The sequence below is a fragment of the Pangasianodon hypophthalmus genome, chromosome 15, assembly GCF_027358585.1.
Source record: "Pangasianodon hypophthalmus isolate fPanHyp1 chromosome 15, fPanHyp1.pri, whole genome shotgun sequence".
Classification (NCBI taxonomy): domain Eukaryota; kingdom Metazoa; phylum Chordata; class Actinopteri; order Siluriformes; family Pangasiidae; genus Pangasianodon; species Pangasianodon hypophthalmus.
This window is the reverse complement of record NC_069724.1, coordinates 22,599,021-22,616,829: the sequence shown is the minus strand read 5'-3', so window position 1 is coordinate 22,616,829 and position 17,809 is coordinate 22,599,021. Positions and strand designations below refer to the sequence as shown.

At 41.4% G+C, this 17,809-nt stretch overlaps 1 protein-coding gene across 2 annotated transcripts in view; it reads left to right on the top strand.

Annotated features, from left to right (window-relative positions):
* ctif (CBP80/20-dependent translation initiation factor) overlaps positions 1-17,809 on the top strand; it is a 68,299-nt gene that overhangs the window by 48,024 nt on the left and 2,466 nt on the right. For both annotated transcript variants that reach the window (XM_034311231.2, XM_034311230.2), the window contains 3 exons: positions 3,334-3,489; positions 12,586-12,639; positions 16,454-17,809. The exon at positions 16,454-17,809 is cut by the window's right edge and continues 2,466 nt beyond it. In XM_034311231.2, the coding sequence (XP_034167122.2) occupies positions 3,334-3,489; positions 12,586-12,639; positions 16,454-16,669 (426 nt within the window). In that variant the 3' untranslated portion in view covers positions 16,670-17,809. The remainder of the gene's footprint in view (positions 1-3,333; positions 3,490-12,585; positions 12,640-16,453) is intronic.

Here is a 17,809-nt window from a genome sequence, read left to right as displayed (position 1 = left end):
GATCAAACCCCAGTCCCTCTTAACACTGTAACACGGATAAGGGTTGTAGTCTGGATTGTAGAAACATGCCTAACACACGCTGTAAAGACGAGTGTGTGGAGAGGATTATTGTGCTGCACGCACGTATGCCATGGGCTTCTGCTAACACTGTCAGCCAGAGCCATGGTTCTCGTGCCTACATCCTTCTGTCTCCTAGCGTTTACAGCACAAGTGTGTCTTCTAATTAGGCGCTTTCATGCAACCCTCGTAGTCAGTGCGGTTCTCTGCACAAACGTCCACTTTGCTCTTAGCCTCTTAGCTTTCTTAGCTTTCTTAGCTGTCCTGTGTTCTCTGTGTGTCCTGATCAGTGTGGAAATAAGAGACATGGCCTTACACCTTACCACACTCTCCTGACACACACACACACAGGCACACACAGTTCATGTCTCTTTCTTTCCCCTTTCAGTCAGAGTCTCTCTCTTTTTTTCTCATTTCCCTTTGTCTCCTCTGCACCACCCTCTCTCCTTCTCCTGCTTACTTTCAGACAGACGTCTGTCTCAGAGGGGTTCCTGGTTGGCGTGCGGCACTAAATGTCATCCCACCTGCTGCGCCGCCAGACTTATTCTACCTTTTTAAGTTCTTTTTCCCCCTTTTCTCCTGCTGTTTCTCTCTCTCTCAGTGGCAGCCTCCTTCTCTTGGTCTCTCTGTCTCTTTTCTTTCTATCTCTCTGTCTCTCTCTTTATCTATTCTCTTTGTCTGTCTCTGTCACTCTGTTGCTGTCTGTTTCTCTGTCAGTATATTTCTTTGTTTGTCTCTCTATCTGTTGCTCTCTGTCTCTCTCTTCTCTCCCTCCTTCTCTCTCTGTCTGTCTGTCTGTCTCTTTCTCTCTGTATCTATATGTTGCTGTCTATCTGTCTGTCTGTCTGTCTGTCTCTCTTTCTGTCTGTTTCTTTATCTCTCTCTGTTTCCAGTTTTTTCCTTGTCTGTGTCTCTCTCTCTCTCATTCTTTATCTGTCTATCTGTCTGTCTCTGTCTCTCTCTTTGTGTGTCTGTCTTTCTGTCTCTCTCTCTCTCTGTCTCTCTCTCTCTGTCAGGAATGTTTCATTTCCTTGCGTGTGATTTGCCGCAGCAGTAGGAATCTAAAGCTTGTCCGTGCCGAGTGTGTGGAACAGAGATGAATGTAAGAATGAGGGATGTTCTCGCCAGCTCCACTTCCTGTAAACGTTGTAAAAGACAACGTCGGCATGAAGATGAGTAACAGCATCATCGCTCTCAGCCCTCTGAGCGTAGCTGCACGCTTAGCGACAGTAGTGACAGGATTCACCACAGCTCTTCGTGTTCTGATATCACTGTACTCTCTCTTCTTTATTACAAGGACACTGCAATGAGGTTGTTCCCATTTTCTCATGGTTTCTACATTGTGTCCTCTTAGAGTTTTTTTTCTTCATTTTTTCCATTTTATTCAATTCGCTTTTATTTGTACAGCGCTTTTCACAACACACATTGTCATAAACCGCTTTACAGAAATCTGGATGTAGATTTAGATTCTAATGAACAAGCCAGAGGTGACAAACTAGAAAAATATAGATGTACAGGGTTCTTGTGCAGGTCCTGGAAAGTCTGGAAAAGTACAGAACTTAAAGAAATATATCAGGAATTTATAGTGCACTATTTCAGAAAAAGTGTGCCTGTTTTGCTGCAAAAGATAGGATGAAACTCTTGGTATCTAAATGTCTTGTTTGTTGTCATTCTGCCATTTTGTTCAATAATGCAGCTCTGGAAAGTTAAAAAAAAAATCATCTGTGCTTGAAATGGTCTGGATTTTCTCCCTAATGGAATAAAAATAAATGCTTATCCCTGCGCTCACTCTCACTTCTCTGTCTCTCGCTCGCTCTCTCTCGTGTCGCTGTGGTGGGTCGGTGTGCCAATTCCGTGGCATGGAGTTTGGGTGTTAAATGTCTGGTGTTTTTGGGAAGTGAGTGTGAGCCCTGTTTCTCACTGTAGTGTCACACCAGAGCCTCCATCTTCTCTCTAGCCAGATCCCACTTACTGCTCTCAGTAGGAATTACTCACACACACACGCACGCACACACACACACATTCTCGCTCTCTCTTATCTTCACCCTCTTGGTCTCTCACACTCCCACACACTTCCATTCATTCTTACACATATAAGCCCAGAATGCAGATAATTGTTCCAGTCAGTGTGTGCTTGAGCCGAGTCTGTACAGATACACACATTCTTACACACACTGCATCCTGATTGCTTTAACTCGAGCCCGTGACACACTCAGAAAGCAGCAGAGACACTGATGTGGCTCTAAACATGGAACACTCCCTATTAGAAGAGCTTCTGAGAACGACCTGTAATGATCTTATGAGAAAATGGACTAGGACGTTTTTAGCTATTTTGCAGGCTGTCAGACAGACAAAGGAGATTAGAAAGTTAAAAATAATTCTCTCTAAATAATAAGAAAATAAATAAATAAGGCATTGGTGTGTCTGTTTGTAGTGACTGGAACTGTGGTTTGACTGGTTACAGTGGCTTTGGGCGAAGAAATGTGCTTTGATTTGTTACAGGCATTGGGGGCAGAAACTATGGTTTGATATTTCACAGCAACTGGTTCAATTCAGTACAGCAGAATAGTGGGTGGGGACTGTGGTTTGATTGGTCTCAGAGCCATTGGGGGCGGGAGCTGTTATTTCATTGAGGAATTGGTTAGTTGCAGTGACTTTGGGGCAGGAAGAGTGGTTTGAGTGGTTACAGGAGTAGTGCGTGTGGGAACTTTGATTGGTTATGATGGTAGTGGGCATGGAAACTGATTTGATTGGTTACAATGGCTTGGGTGTGGAAACTGTGATTTGATTGGTTGCAGTGACATTGGTGTTGGAACTATGATTTGACTGGTTACAATGGTAGTTGTCGTGGGAACTATGCTTTGATTGGGTACAATGGTAGTGGGCATGGGAACTGTGATTTGATTGGTTATGATGGTAGTGGGTGTGAGAACTATGATTTGATTGGTTACAATGGCATTATGGGTAGGAACTATGATTTCAGCTGTGGATAGATTAGGAACAGTGGGTAGGAACTTGATATGGTAACAGTGGAATAGTGAGCAGGAATTGAAGGGGGCGGGAACTGTGGTTTGATTGATTATAGTGATATTTAGGGCGGGAACTGTGGTTTGACTGGTCACAGTGGCAATGGACAGGGAACGGTGGTTCTATATAGAGTCATGCTAATACAGAGGCACCGAGATCAAGCATCCTGTAATCCCTACATGCAGTCATCACACTCTTCTTACTTTCTGCTCTCTCTCTCTCTCTCTCTCTCTCTCTCTCTCTCTGCAGAGGGACTTTACGCGGCGTGAGGAGCTGCAGCAGACAGATGTGGAGAGTTGGCTGGGCTTCATCACCTTCCTGTGTGAGGTGTTCAGCACCATGCGGAGCAGCACAGGAGAGCCGTTCAGAGTGCTCGTGTGCCCCATCTACACCTGCTTACGAGAGGTGCACTTACTATTGCATTATCACTACCACTCATTATGCTTCACACAGGACATTCCTGGTGTGCACTGTGTAAAGCGGGAAGTTTCTTTTTGACTGCCAAATAGGATTTAGGATTTAGCTATAATTTTAGATTTTGTCTGTAGTATTTGATGGAAAAACTACAGCTTTAGTCAGCTAAACTGTACAATTTTAATCTTTAAAAACAAAAAAGATTTAAATAAATACATTACAAAAGTAATAATAGCATTTAATTGCGTGTAATTAACTTTTTGCGAAGAAGTGACATACTGAATGCCAGTTTTTTTTTTGTTTTTTTTTTCAGTTCAGTTCAGGGTTTTTTGGTTCAGATATTGAATCCCATCACTGCTACAACCTTGATTTATCAAAACAGTACAGCACCTATGTTTTTGGCACAAGTATACTGTTGCGATTGAAAAGACCAAACCTTATTTTCAGCTTATTCTGGCACTGATAGGCTGATGCACTGCACGGATGTCATTTATACACAAGCATTTTCCTTAAGAACTTGCCAGTAGAGGTGGGCAATATGATAATCATATACATACACAATACATAAATATGATATACAGGTTTGCTAACAACCTGCCAGCAAAACAGCAGTGTTGCATTTCAATAAATAAATGTGAAAAATTGTACAGAAATAAACACTGTGAAAATGTTTGTATCTTGAAGATTTAAAAACATCAAATCAGCTGCTTTGAATCAAATTTTGTAATGGTTATTTTTTAAAATAAATAAATAAACGTAATGAAAAGATTTCACGATATCTGCATTATCTCAGTAATGTATATCGTGACGTAACATATCATAATATCCATATTGTCCAGCCCTACTTGCTAGAATACATCTCATTTGTGGACAAAATTGCAGAAGTGCTAACATCTACGGTTTAGGCGAAGTATTTATCATTTGTGATCCCTTGGTATGGCAATACCTGAAAACTACGCTTTTCCGTTTCCTCCCTGTTTTTTTTACTCTAAATCTTTCTCCTCTTTTTTTCCTCCCCTGTATATGTGCGCGAGTGTTCGTGTGTGACTGTGGGTTGAAATTCAAATGGCTCCCAACCAGGCATCAATGTTGAAAAAGCATGTGGGATATTCCAGATTAATAGACGTGATCAAGACAGAAAGGATGCAGGTTGGGAAATTTTTGCAGCTGATCCTCATCAAAGTCTTGGTACAATCCAATCCTGCTTTATCAGTCAGGCCAGGAGGCGCCAAGTACCGTCCCGCTGGGGGGGAGCACCATTAACGCCAGCAGACCCCTGCAAGATTTATCCAAGAGCAAAGGGTACGGTGGCACGAAGAGCTGTAAAATCTAATCCCACAGCCCCCCCACATGCTCTCACACACACGCGCGCACACACACGTAAAGAGCGCAACTGGATGAAGGCGTGTGGAAGGCGTCAAGCTGTGAAATAATCATAAACGTCTCTGGCATGAGGCTTCAACTCAATAAAATGCGCAGTGCTGAGTGCAGAGCGTTTTTTGCAGCGTGTCTGCAGCATGCTTAAAATAAAGAACTTTTGTAATGGAAAGGATTGAAAATTGTGAAACGTTTTGCAATCGTCACAGTTTAGTTGCGGTTTTACTACCGACATGAGAGCATCCAATCTTACCTGCAGCATTACCGAGACCGTGTGCGTCTTTATAAATAGTCAGGACAATGCTGAGTAGTTTCGGTGAGTGTGTTGCGTAAGGAATAAAGGATGACATGGCATGCTGTGACAGGAAAATAATCAACATAATGTGAAGAGGAGTTACTGTTACCACCCTCAACTGATTACTTTCCTATAACAGCACGTTGTGGAGAGTTTTATTCCTCTTATACCACAGCAGTTTGCTGATGATTACGTTTATTTATTAATTAATCGAAACAAGTTAGTTCCTGTTATAACTTATATTATTTTCTTTAATTTAAAAAGACGAAGATCGTAGCTTGTCATGTCACAGAGAAACCGGAAAGTCTGTCCAGAAAACTTACTGACTGTTACAAAGCGCTGACACTGGAGACTCCTTCCAAAATTGCCAATAAATAAACGTCTCCTCAGAGAAAACTTCACCATGTCAATGTTAGTAGCTGGAACTACCATCAGAGCTGCTGCGGTAGAAATTTAATCAACACCTTTCAATTAACTCCACTAATTATATAACATCTCTAATAAATAAGGACAATTCCTCTCCTCTGGGACTGATGATGCAGTATTGTGTGTGTGTGTGTGTGTGTGTGTGTGTGTGTGTGTGTGTGTGTGTGTGTGTGTGTGTAGGTGTGTGTAGGTGTATGTGCACACTCAGAAAGAACTTCTTTCAAACTGAGATTAGCTTTTGGCTCTGAAATCTCAATGGTTGTTCTAACGAACTCTGTGTATGTGTGTGTGTATGTGTGTGTGTATGTGTGTGTGTATGTGTGTGTGCGTGTGCACGCACAGTCAGAAAGCACTTCTCTTAAACTGAGATTAACATTTGGCTCTGAAATCTCCATGGCTGTTCTGACGAACGGTGTGTGTGTGTGTGTGTGTGTGTGTGAGAGAGAGAGAGAGACATTACATGGTGTTTACATGGCATCTTGTCTGGCAGCCAGGTGTAAAGTGTGTGCAGCGTGTGTAGCGTGTGTGTGTGTGTTTGCGTGGGCACGCTTGGCGAGCGGCAGGACAGGTTTGTTAATTACAGGTGTGTGTGTGCTCTTGATGTGTAGCTACATGACAGGTGAGTCCAGAGAAGTGTGGGTGTGGAAACACCACCTCAAGGAGCGAGGCAATCAATAAAAACACTTTTTGACGGTTTATGTAAGACGGGTTTGTTTTTCTTTTCTTTTTATTGAACAACACCCACAATAGATAATTAGGCACAAAAAATACAATCAAGGAAGCAGTGAAATCCAATTATCTTGTGATACGGGCAGATGAACATGAAGAACATGTTGTTGAAATTATTTCTGCGCACAAGTCGTATGCTTTTTCACTGCACGTGTTTTTTATTTCACCAGGCTCTATTGTTGGCATTTCGATTACATCACTAACCAGAGCTGCGTAATTAATTGCTTACTAATCATCATTGCAGTTTTAATAAAAATGAAGTTCAGACATGAAAATGCTATATGGCTTCAGTAAGTAGTCGAAATATTATTGTACACATTTATATAATGGATGTATGGTGGATGCTTCATGTAAATGCATTTAAAAATTTAATTGCAAAAATGACTGTAGCTGTTGACATGGTGAAGTTTTTAATTAACATTTATAGACGGAGTCTCCAGTGTCTGCACTTTTTTCTTAAAGATGAGAGACGTCGACTTGCTGCTTACACGTTATGGCCAAAAGATTGTGGACCATCACTCCCATATGTCCTTGGTCAACATCTAATTCCAGATTTATTCCCATTTTGCTGTTATAATAAGTTCCTGGGAAGGCTTTCCACTAGATGTTGGAGCGTGGCTGTGGGGATTTGTGTTCATTCAGCTACAAGAGCATTAGTGAGATCAGGCGCTGATGTTGGGTGAGGAGGTCTGGGGTTCAGTCGGTGTTCCAGTTCATCCCAAAGGTGTTCAGTGGGGTTGAGGTCAGGGCTCTGTGCAGGACACTCGAGTTCTTCCACTCCAACCTTGTCTTCAAACCATGTCTTCATGGAGCTCACTTTGGGCATTTTCATGCTGGAACAGGTTTTGGCCTCTTAGTTCCAGTGAAGGGAAATTGTAATTCCACAGCATACAAACACATGATCTACAGTTGTGTGCTTTCAACTTCATGACAACAGTCTGGGGAAGAACCACATATGGGTGAGATGGTCAGGTGTGCACATACTTTTGCCCATAGAGTGCACTTTGACTCCAGAGCCCTCAAATCAAAAGAACATGTTTGAAACCTGAAGTAGAAAACTTGGCGTTTTCGTGGACTCTGCTCTCAGTTTTAGACTTCATATCAAGAAGTACAGCTGTAACTTCAAGTCCATGGGAAATCTTCAGGACAGAAGAGTTTGCAGTTTCTCTGTAACATGACAAGCTGTCATTTTGGTCTTATTACCGTCGAGAGAATGAAAAAAAGAGAGGCTGGTGAGGGAATGACTGTTTACAGCTGCTATAATGTAAGTGACAACTTGTTTTGTGGACATTCCACAACCTTGAATGTAACGATAAACGGATAAAAAAGGAAGGAAGAAAACATTTCAGGACATGCTGTTATTGGAAAATAATAAACTTTGTGGTGGTAGGAGTAACTCTGCTTCATCGCTCCACCCTGTCGTTGATTATTTTCCTATACCAGCACACACCAAAGTGCTGGATTCTTTATATAATCTATGCTATAGTGTATATTTAACCTGGAATTTTTTTTTTGAAAATTTGAAAAAAATAAGTGAAAAAACCTCTTTTGAAAAATTAGTAGTGTACACCTAGAACAACAAACACAATTTTTTTGTTTTGGATTTGAGTTCATTGAGATGCAGGACTCAATGTTTTTCAGCCTGCAGTGTGTTTCTTTGAGTTTGACGGAACTACAGTAGGCATAGTAACGAAAGGAATATTAATGTTAGCGTCCCTCAGGAACATCGGGTTCAGCGTGTAACGAGCAGGAAGTCTGCCTGCTTTCCACGTTCCAGGAGTACTGGTCTTTGTTTCGCAGAATGTGACACGAAAAGCCATGTGTGTCTGCGTAACCCGAGCCAGTGGCTGTCGCGGCCCCGCGCTCTCGGGACGTCATTATGGGATGTCTCGAGGCGGACATAAAGCAGCTGTCTCCCTGGAGACCGTAGTCGAGAGACCACTTCAGTCACTACACAGACCACCAGACCTGCAGATCTTTGGCTCTGAATTCCAACACACACACACACACACACACACACACACACAAATTTCATGCAAGATTAGCAGCTGGGACCACACAGCTCTCCATCTTCATGTTCTGTACGTTTTATGTTCTTCATATTCCGAGCACATATGCAGCCAGTGGAGGTAAAACTGTATGTACAATGAGGGAAAATACGATTTCAGACGCTTTTGCTTTTGTTAGTTAATATACTTCCAGTGCATATATCCACTTCAAATTTACACACACAGCAGGCCTCATTTATCAAGCTGGATTTATGCGGAAATCGTTTGTATGAGCGTTTACACAAGAAACTTGGTATTCATGAAAATCCTGTAAATTCGGAAAAAACGTTCGTATCCTGCACGTGCTCCTGAAAGCGTGTAAATTTACGCATAAGGAGAATAAAGCAAACCTCAACTAGATCGACTCCAGATCATATAATTAGCATGGATTACTGCACTTTAAAGCATATCTACTAAAGTATATCTCTATGCTTTTCTTTCCTTTTTCTTCTCCTAATATTTGTTTTGCATGTGTGATCGTTGATACCTAGCAAGGCTGGAATATGCTACATCATTAGCCCCGGCTAGCTCACAGCAGCCTGGCTAGCGTCATGCTAATTACACTCTGCTTGTAAGAGTGGTTCATTTTGGGTACAAGCCTAGCACTTAACCCCACTGCTGTAGAGATACCGTCGTTTGTAGAGAAAATTTACCTCAGAACGTGAAGCCAGAGTGTGCAGACGGTCATTTCATTCGCACTGAAATTATAGTGTGGTAACCGCAAACAGACGTAGGTGCTTGAGTTTCCGAGTCTCGTGCTAAGTCGGATTGAGGTGTGAAATAAAGAGCGTGCTCGGCTTTGCGTGGAGCTTTTTAGCGACTCCCCGCTGCTGTCAGACATTTTTGCGAGACGCTGTCCAGGCCTCGGCGTCTCGGCTTTGATCGTCGGCGAGCGCCAGGCCGCAGCAGGCCCCCGCTCTCACAAAGAGCTGCCTGTATCAGTACCCGAGTGCTTTTCCTGCCCAGCACTCTGTAAGTCATCTCACTGTTTTACACACACACACACACACACACACACACACACAAAGCCACCCTCTCTACCCTGAGGCAAAAGAGCTCTCGTATAATACGATGGTGGGCAGCCAAATGACATGCTCGCACACTGTGACCCCCAAATTCATCCAACGCCACACAAACACAAAAAGTCATCTCCGTTCAACTACGCACACACACACACACACACACGCACACACACACACACACACACACACACACACACACACATTCGTGGGAAACCATTACTCACCTCGCTCTCTCACTCTGCAAGAAAAATGAATCATGGAATTTAATTCACCACACGTCGAGCTTTTGCTGTTTTGTTCCAGAGGATCTTTTTCCGTCTATTAAATATCATAGGATTGAGGGCAGCTCCATAAGTATTGGCGCCCTTTATAAAAACAAGCCGACCTGACGCATGTAATAAGTGATATTTAAATGAACTTATTTGTAACTATGTAGTTTTGTTTTAAGCGTAGGTTTTCTTTTCATAGGTATTGCAGTTTCTAAAATGTTGGCACCCCAAAGCCCCTTTTGGAGAGAATGATAGCACTGAGGCTGTGTTCATTTCCTTGGCTGTGTATTAAATATCATTGGATTGATGTTAACTGCATAAGTATAAAAATATTTTACCCACATGCCGCTTGTAATAAGTGATATTTTTCTTAAAAATTTTGGCACACCTGCAGTTACTACATGGTGAAGCATCCCTTGTAGAAAATAACAGCACTGAGTCTCTTTTCAAGCTGCTTTACATTTTTTAGGTTTGTGCATATGAACTGCTCTCTTTGATTTAAAGCCACAGGCTTTAAATAGGGCTCAATTCCAGAGACAGAAATGAGTGTTACATTGATTTTGTTTGTTACTGATTTCGATGCTTTTTGTTGCTGTTGATGTAGGGGTGGGGAATATGACAATATAGTATTGATATTATGATAAATTATGTCATGATACACATTTTCTGTGGTATTGCAATAAGTTTTTTAATAGCAGTTACAAACTCACAGACTTTTGCACTGTTTTTTTAATCTTTACAGAAGTTCGTGTTCATTTTTTCAATTCATTTTTGTAAAACATTAAAGAATCATTAAATTCACATTAAAGAAATGCTGATTTTTTTCAAACGATTGAAACCTGTATATTGCGACGCATCATAGAAATGTCTTCTAGTATCGCCATGTGATATTTTTGTCATATCGCCCAGCCCTACAGTATGTTGATGAGTGCTGAGGTCACTAACTTCCATCCAAGTCCTAACCTCCTGGCAGAGGTATACAGGTTCTGAGCTAAAATATCCTGGTGTTTGGTGGAATTCATGACAAAATCGGTTTTAACAAAAGCTCCAAGGGCTTTAGGTTTCCCCATGCTTCATATTTATACTGTAAGGAAATGGGGAAATGGGTTTGAGAGCAAAGTCTGAGAGGAGTTTTAAAAATAATATACAAACAATTTTATGGATACTGTTGTAAAAATATGTGTGAACTGTTTTTGTTAGAGGAAAATTATCTGTATGTCTGTTAAGATTATAGACACTTGATTTAGGACAATTGTTTGAGCACAAAATCGAAATCGTTGTTTTGTTATTTTATTTTAAACAATTGTTTCTTCTTTTGACGGATGCCAATATTTGAACATTTGGAACTGAACATGTAGCAGCAGGATGCAGTAACACTATAAATAATATATAGATATACAGATGTGTCTATATTCAGTCTATCTGCGTGGGTAGCTGAGTGTGTGTGTGTGTGTGTGTGTGTGTGTGTGTGTGTGTGTGGTGTAGACGGTAAGAGCTAGATGGGGGGATAAAAAGCAGATTTTCGTACTTCTTCTTGTGTTTCTCTGTCAGCGGGGAGCTTGCGTTTGATGCTCATGCAGTCTGTCTGCTTCCACGTCCTGTTGTCTTACCAGTTTAGCGTCTTAAGGGTATGATGTTTATCATGAGGTTTTAGTCACCGTGTGTATGTGTGTATATATACACACACACACACACACACACACACACACACACACACAGGGTAAAGTGAATTCAGTAATTCTTGTACAGCCCAGGTTATAAAATATTCATTCTGGGCAAAATAACCTTGAAATAATGTCAATGTACATTAACTCCTAGATAAAAAAGCAGAAATGTATGAGCACGGCCAGCCTCGCTTCTCTTTCTTACACGCCCAGTCTGTCTGAAATACTCAAGCACAGTTTCCTCCTCGTCTTTCTGTCCAGGCCTTACCGTTTATTTTTACCATTTTTCGCCATCGCAAATATCTCAAGCATTTTTATTTAACTTTAAGGTTTATTTTTATTTAAAGAAATAAATAAGGATAGGGTTAGGGTTAGTGTTAGATAAGAATAACAATGCAATTGGGTTGGGTATTGGCTTAAAATTTTAATAATAATAATAAAAATGTAATAATAATTTGCTAAAATGCTTTAAAAAATAAAAATATTTATTAATTTTGCCTGTATTTTTTTAAATTAATTACTTTGCATTGATATACAAATATATTTATTGATTTATATTTTGTGTATTTTGCCTGCTGGTCTTTCCTTTTACTTAATTGTAAATCAGTTTGTTTATTTTTAATTTAAAAAAGTTTAGTTAATTTTATTTATTATAATAATATTAATTTCTAAATTGTGCTATTTTCTATTAATATTTTGTGTGTATAACAGTGAATATGATTTTCAAACAAAATATAATTTCAAGCGAAACAACATGCATCATTTTGGAAATGTACTTTTTTTATTTTGGGAATCACAACAAAATATTATTAGCTGTATAGGATTATTAATATATGTACAAAATGTACAGAACCTTTTAAAATAGAAAATAACCCAAATGTGAACTTAAAATAATAAATAAACAAGATATTTTAATAAAATATAAATAAAATTGAATGGAGTATCATTTTGGGAATTTACTTTTTATTTTGATAATTATGAAAACATAAATGTATTATTCGTTGTTTGGACTCGATGTAGGATAAGTCCTACAGTCAGCATCATGTTCTACAGGAAGAGCTGTGTGTGTGTTTGTGTGTGCATAGTGTAGTGTACTTAAAGCTGAGTATGAGAGAAGAGGTCACCTGAGGTCTCTCTCTCTCTCTCTCCCTCTCTCTCCCTCTCTCTCTCTCTCTCTCTCTGAAGTGTTTCTCGAGTCATGTTTATTACTTCTCTAAACCTTTCTCTTCCCGTTGCGTTGTGTTGTGTGTTTTTCAGTTGCTGGAGTCAGCGGAGGTGAAGGAAGACGCCGTGCTCTGCTGCTCGATGGAGGTGAGCGAGTTCAGAGAATACAAAAAAAATGATAATAATAAAACTGTTTTTCTGTGTGAGAGGAAGAAGCGTTTGAGGCTGCAGGGGCAGGATCAGTGCTAATACTTGTGGGGAGAGGGGTCTAGTGAGAAACACACACACACACACACACACACACACGCACACATTCAGAAAGCAGAACAGAGGAACTGTGGACATGGAACAATAGATTCATCAATAACCGTAGATGGAAAAAAGAAGTGAGATGCATAATAAGAAGAAGAGCGAGACGAGGGATGTGTAGCGTGAGAGAGAGATAATAAGAAAGAGAGAGGGAGAAAGAATGAGAGAGGGATATAAAAAATGAGAGAGAGAGAGAGAGAGAGAGAGAGAGAGAAAATTCCAGCAGTGAAATCTCAAAGTAGCCACATACATGAGCAGTATATATAACATACTGATCTTGTGATAATTTATATTTTTATAAACACACACACCCACACACACCAATCTTAGGATTTTATATGCAATAAAATAACAGAATTAATACTTCATTGTCTTGGATGAGTCCACAGGCTACTGTTGTCATAGCACGTAGTAACGAGCTAGCACTTTAAGTACGGAATTACACACTCCAGATTGCGCGGTTATGCGAAAACAATCCACGCCGGGGTGGTGTGATACAGCGCAACACAAAGCGTCCACCCCAAATTATTTTTGTATAGCAGCACCATATGAAGTGTGATATTCCGCTTATACCGTAGCGATTTGCCAATGATTACGATGTTAAATTTATTAACAAATGATACGTCAATTTAATGTGGGGGAACATCTGCGTGACAAGTTATTTCCTGTTATCACTTTCTTTATAGCAGCGATAAACACCGTTCCCTCACCAGCCTCTCCTTCTCTCTCTCTCTCTCTCTCTCTCTCTCTCTCCCCCTCTCTCTCTCAACAAGTGGAAGCAAGAAAATGGACAAACTGACTAAACATTTTGTGACATATTTTTGCCACCTCACCCATCCTTTATCAGATATACGATATTTTATATACATATATATATAATGAAATTTTTTTTTTAGAAAAATAACAACTGAGTATAAATGATGACTGTTGGAGCTCACGTCAGCGCAGTCGACGTTTCTACACAGATTTGAGCCTAGATCATGCACGTTGGTGTGTTGAGCTTACCGTGATCTCCAGCAGACTCCAGAATTACACCTAATTACCTCTCACAGTATAATTAGGTCTGTGCGAGGACCGAAAACGCAGGTCTCTGGGCTGCGTAATCAGGCGTGTGAGCGAGAGGAGCGGCCCTGTGCAGCCTGCGCTTAGCTGCGTTATAACCGGGTGGAATAGCAGTAATTAGCCCGCATGAGGTGACGTCTCGCAAAAACTCCTCATTTAGAGCACCAAACCCCGGGCTCTATGCCGCAGCATCTAATTTAGCCGTCTCTTTGTAAATATGTGAGAGTAATGACAAGCCTACGACGTGCACTGTTTGTTTATATGCAGAAAAAAAAGAACAGGATGGTCTTGGCTAAATGAGGGTTTTTTTCTTTAATTACTTTAATTTTTACCTCACAGTCTGGGACACATTCCGAATGCTTGAAGGATTCGATTGTTTTAGCCGTTAGCTAGCTAGACCGAAAGCGTAACCTACTTGTATTTACTGTATCTGATTGAATATAGAATGTAACCATGGCAACTATCGTTAACAGTATATGCTTGGCATGTATTCCCTCTCTCTGTTAAAGAAGAAACACTTGGGTGAGTGCTGTTACAGGAAAATAATCAGTGCTGGGTTGGTCTGATGAAGCGGAGATCATGTTATCACACTGAAGTTGTTGATGATGTTTTGTCAGCTGCTCCCGTTAGGGGTCGCCACAGCGGATCATTGGTCTGCATGTTTGATTTGGCACAGGTTTTCCGCTGGACACGCTTCCTGACGCAACCCTCCCATTTTATCCGGGCTTGGGACCGGCACTGAGAGTACACTCCCAGTGACTGGGATTCGAACCCGAGCTGTGGCGGTGAGAGCACCGGATCCTTAGCTGCTAGACCACCAGGGACCTTATCACACTGACGTTGATAATTTTCCAAAAATGGGATGACACGAAGTGTTTTATTCCTTTATATCGTAGCAGTTTTCAAATATTTAGTTTGTTCATTATTAAATAATTATTAAAGCATGTAGTTTTTGTCCGTTTATAGTTACAATAACTTGTGCAACATCCATAAAACAAGTTAGTTCTGAGAAACTGCAAAGCGTAAAATCCTCTGTCCTGAAGATTTTCCTGTGCTGGAAAAGTTACAGTTTTACCTCTGACTGTTTCAAAGCGCTGACACTGGAGACTCCTTCAACAAATACTAAACAAACAGTTCACAGAAAGTCGTTCTTGCATAGGATTGAGAATCAGCAGTGCTTTGGTATAAAGCAATTAAACACATTTTTTTTTTTATTAACAGCGACACCAACAGAATGTCTTCAAAAAATGGCAGACTTTGAGCTTTAAGTTTCTTAGTAACATGACAAAACAGCATTCTTGTCTTATTCCTATCTGGATAAAGGAGGAAGAGACGCCTCTTTATCGCTGTTAGGAAATAACTTTTGTGGATGTTCCACAACGTAAAAAGTGTGACACGTCGTTCTTATTGGCAAATTATTATTGGAAAATAATTAATTTCTTGGGATGACAGAACTCTGCTTCGTGCAGGGACGCATCACACCACCATGTCGTTGATTATTTGCCTATAAAAGCACACCCTTAAGTGTTCTATTCCTCATGCGAATATGTTCATGATACTGTATCTCATGCTAGCGGTGATAAATCCATCCAGATACGCATTATCAAAGGTTAATCTCCAAATTAGCCATTATATAACTGTAGATCTGCACTTTCACTCACTCACACACACACACACACACACACACACACACACACACACACACTGATACACACCCAAAAGAAGACAATAAGGATGAGCCATTAGCGTGTGGGTGAGTGTAGTGTGTGTGGCTCCAGACAGAGGAGCGTCTTCACATCCCTCCTTCTCACAGGAGAAAGAAAGCCAGTAAACTGGATCAGAAGGAGACAGACAGTCTGGCTAACAGGAGGCTAGAGCTTTCTCTCTTTCTCTCTTGTACTCTTTCTTTCTCTATCCCTCTCTCTCACTCTCTCTCTCTCCCTCTCTCGCTCTTCTATCTCTCACTTGTAGACCAACATCTGCTGCTCTCTGTCTTTCTCTTAGACAGGCGTCTGTTACTGACGCTCGCTTTCTTTTCCTCCTGTGGTGCTGACATCTGACCCTTGTTCATCTAGCTTCTCTCTCTCTCTCTCTCTCTCCCCCCCAGTCTATCCCTCTCAGCCCCAGTGCTCACTCTTATCCGTCATGCAGGCGTGACCTCTGACCTTTCACCCCATCCTTTCCCTTTCTATTCATTCTGATCCCCATTCCCTTTTTCTTTTATCTCTCTCTAGCACACTTGCTCCCTGTCTCTCTCACTCCTCACTCTCGTTTTTTCTTTTTTTTGCAGAAAAAGTTTCTCTCTCTCTCCTTTCATCCTCTTAGCTTTCTTATCAAATGATTTTCTTTCTTTCTTTCTTTCTTTCCTATCTACCTTTCATCCATTTTGTCTTTCTTATTTCTTTTTCTCTTTTCTGTTATTTCTTTCATATTTTTAGTTTCTCTCTCTCCTTCTTTCCTTCTTTTTCTGCCATGTATGTTACTTTCCCACTCTTCTGCTGTACTTTCTGTCTTTGTCTCCCTATAGTTAGGCCTAATGACTCTCTACACTGTGTGTGTGTGTGTGTGTGTGTGTGTGTGTGTGTATCAGCTGCAGAGCGCCGGGCGGCTGTTGGAGGAGCAGTTGCCGGAGATGATGATGGAGCTGTTAGCCGCAGTGAGGGATAAGATGCTGAGTCCATCCGAGTCTCCGCTCACGCGCTCACTGCTCATGGAGGTCATCGAGCTGCACGCTCATCAGTGGAGCCCTCTGGAGGCCCTCACCACGCAGTACTACAACAGAACCATCCAGAAACTCACCGCATGACCCCCACGCATACACACACACACAAACACACGCATACACACACAAGTGGAGCCCAAGGGAGACCCTCATCTCTCATTGCTACAAGAGAAACTGACCGCATGACACACACACACAGTGGTAGAGCCCCCTGGAGGCCCTCATCACTCAGTACTACAAGAGACAAACTGACCATGTGATAAAACTAACACTTGTTTATGAGTAAGAAGGCAAGGTCTGCTCCAAGAGATAGATGGATGGATGGATGGATGGATGGACGGATGGGAAACAGAATGGATGGATATATAGATGAACAGATAAATGGGTTAATTATGTGTGTGTATGAATGAGTGGGTGGATGGATGGACGGACGGACGGACAAGTGGGTAACTGAATGGATGAATGCATTAATGAGTGGAGAGTAAGGATGGATAAATGGATGGGTGTATGGATGGAAGGATGGACAGTTAGAAGAATGGATGGATGGATGGATGGATGCGTAACCAGGTGGATGGATAGTGTTAGTGCAGATATATCTCGCTCCTGTCCTGGGGGTCGAAGGTTAAAGGTTAACGCTATGCAGATTTGAGTGAATATGTATGTGCTCGTTGTTTCACAGCCGCATGTTAATGATCCGCTTTCAGACATGAAGCCAGACTGCTGTTACATTAGTAAACATGCTACATGCATAAACATGAGCAGCGTTAAGTCAGGATTCATCAAGAAATAAGCACACACACACAGACACACACACAGATACACACACAGATACACACATGTACACACGCAGATACACACGCAGATACGTACATTAAACACATGTAGGTGCGTGTAAGAGCCAAAGAGAGCGCTATAAAGAGAGACTTTAACGCTAGCACACAGGGGGTAGTGGTGCAGTCCTTGCTTTCTTTTGTGCTCGTGTGCCAACCATCCAGCCTTCCTCTCTGTCCGCATCCCTCTCTCCATCCCCCTCTCCAGACCTGTGTGTGTGTCATTGTTTGGCGAATCATGTCCCTGGAGCACGCTGTCGCCCATCAGCGCTGTCTAGCCGAGGTCAAGCAGACAGACTGCAGAGGGCTTAGCCTGCTTTTGTCTCCCTAACACACACACACACACAGACACACACACACGCCACAGTCTGACTCTGGATGGCAGATGGCCGCT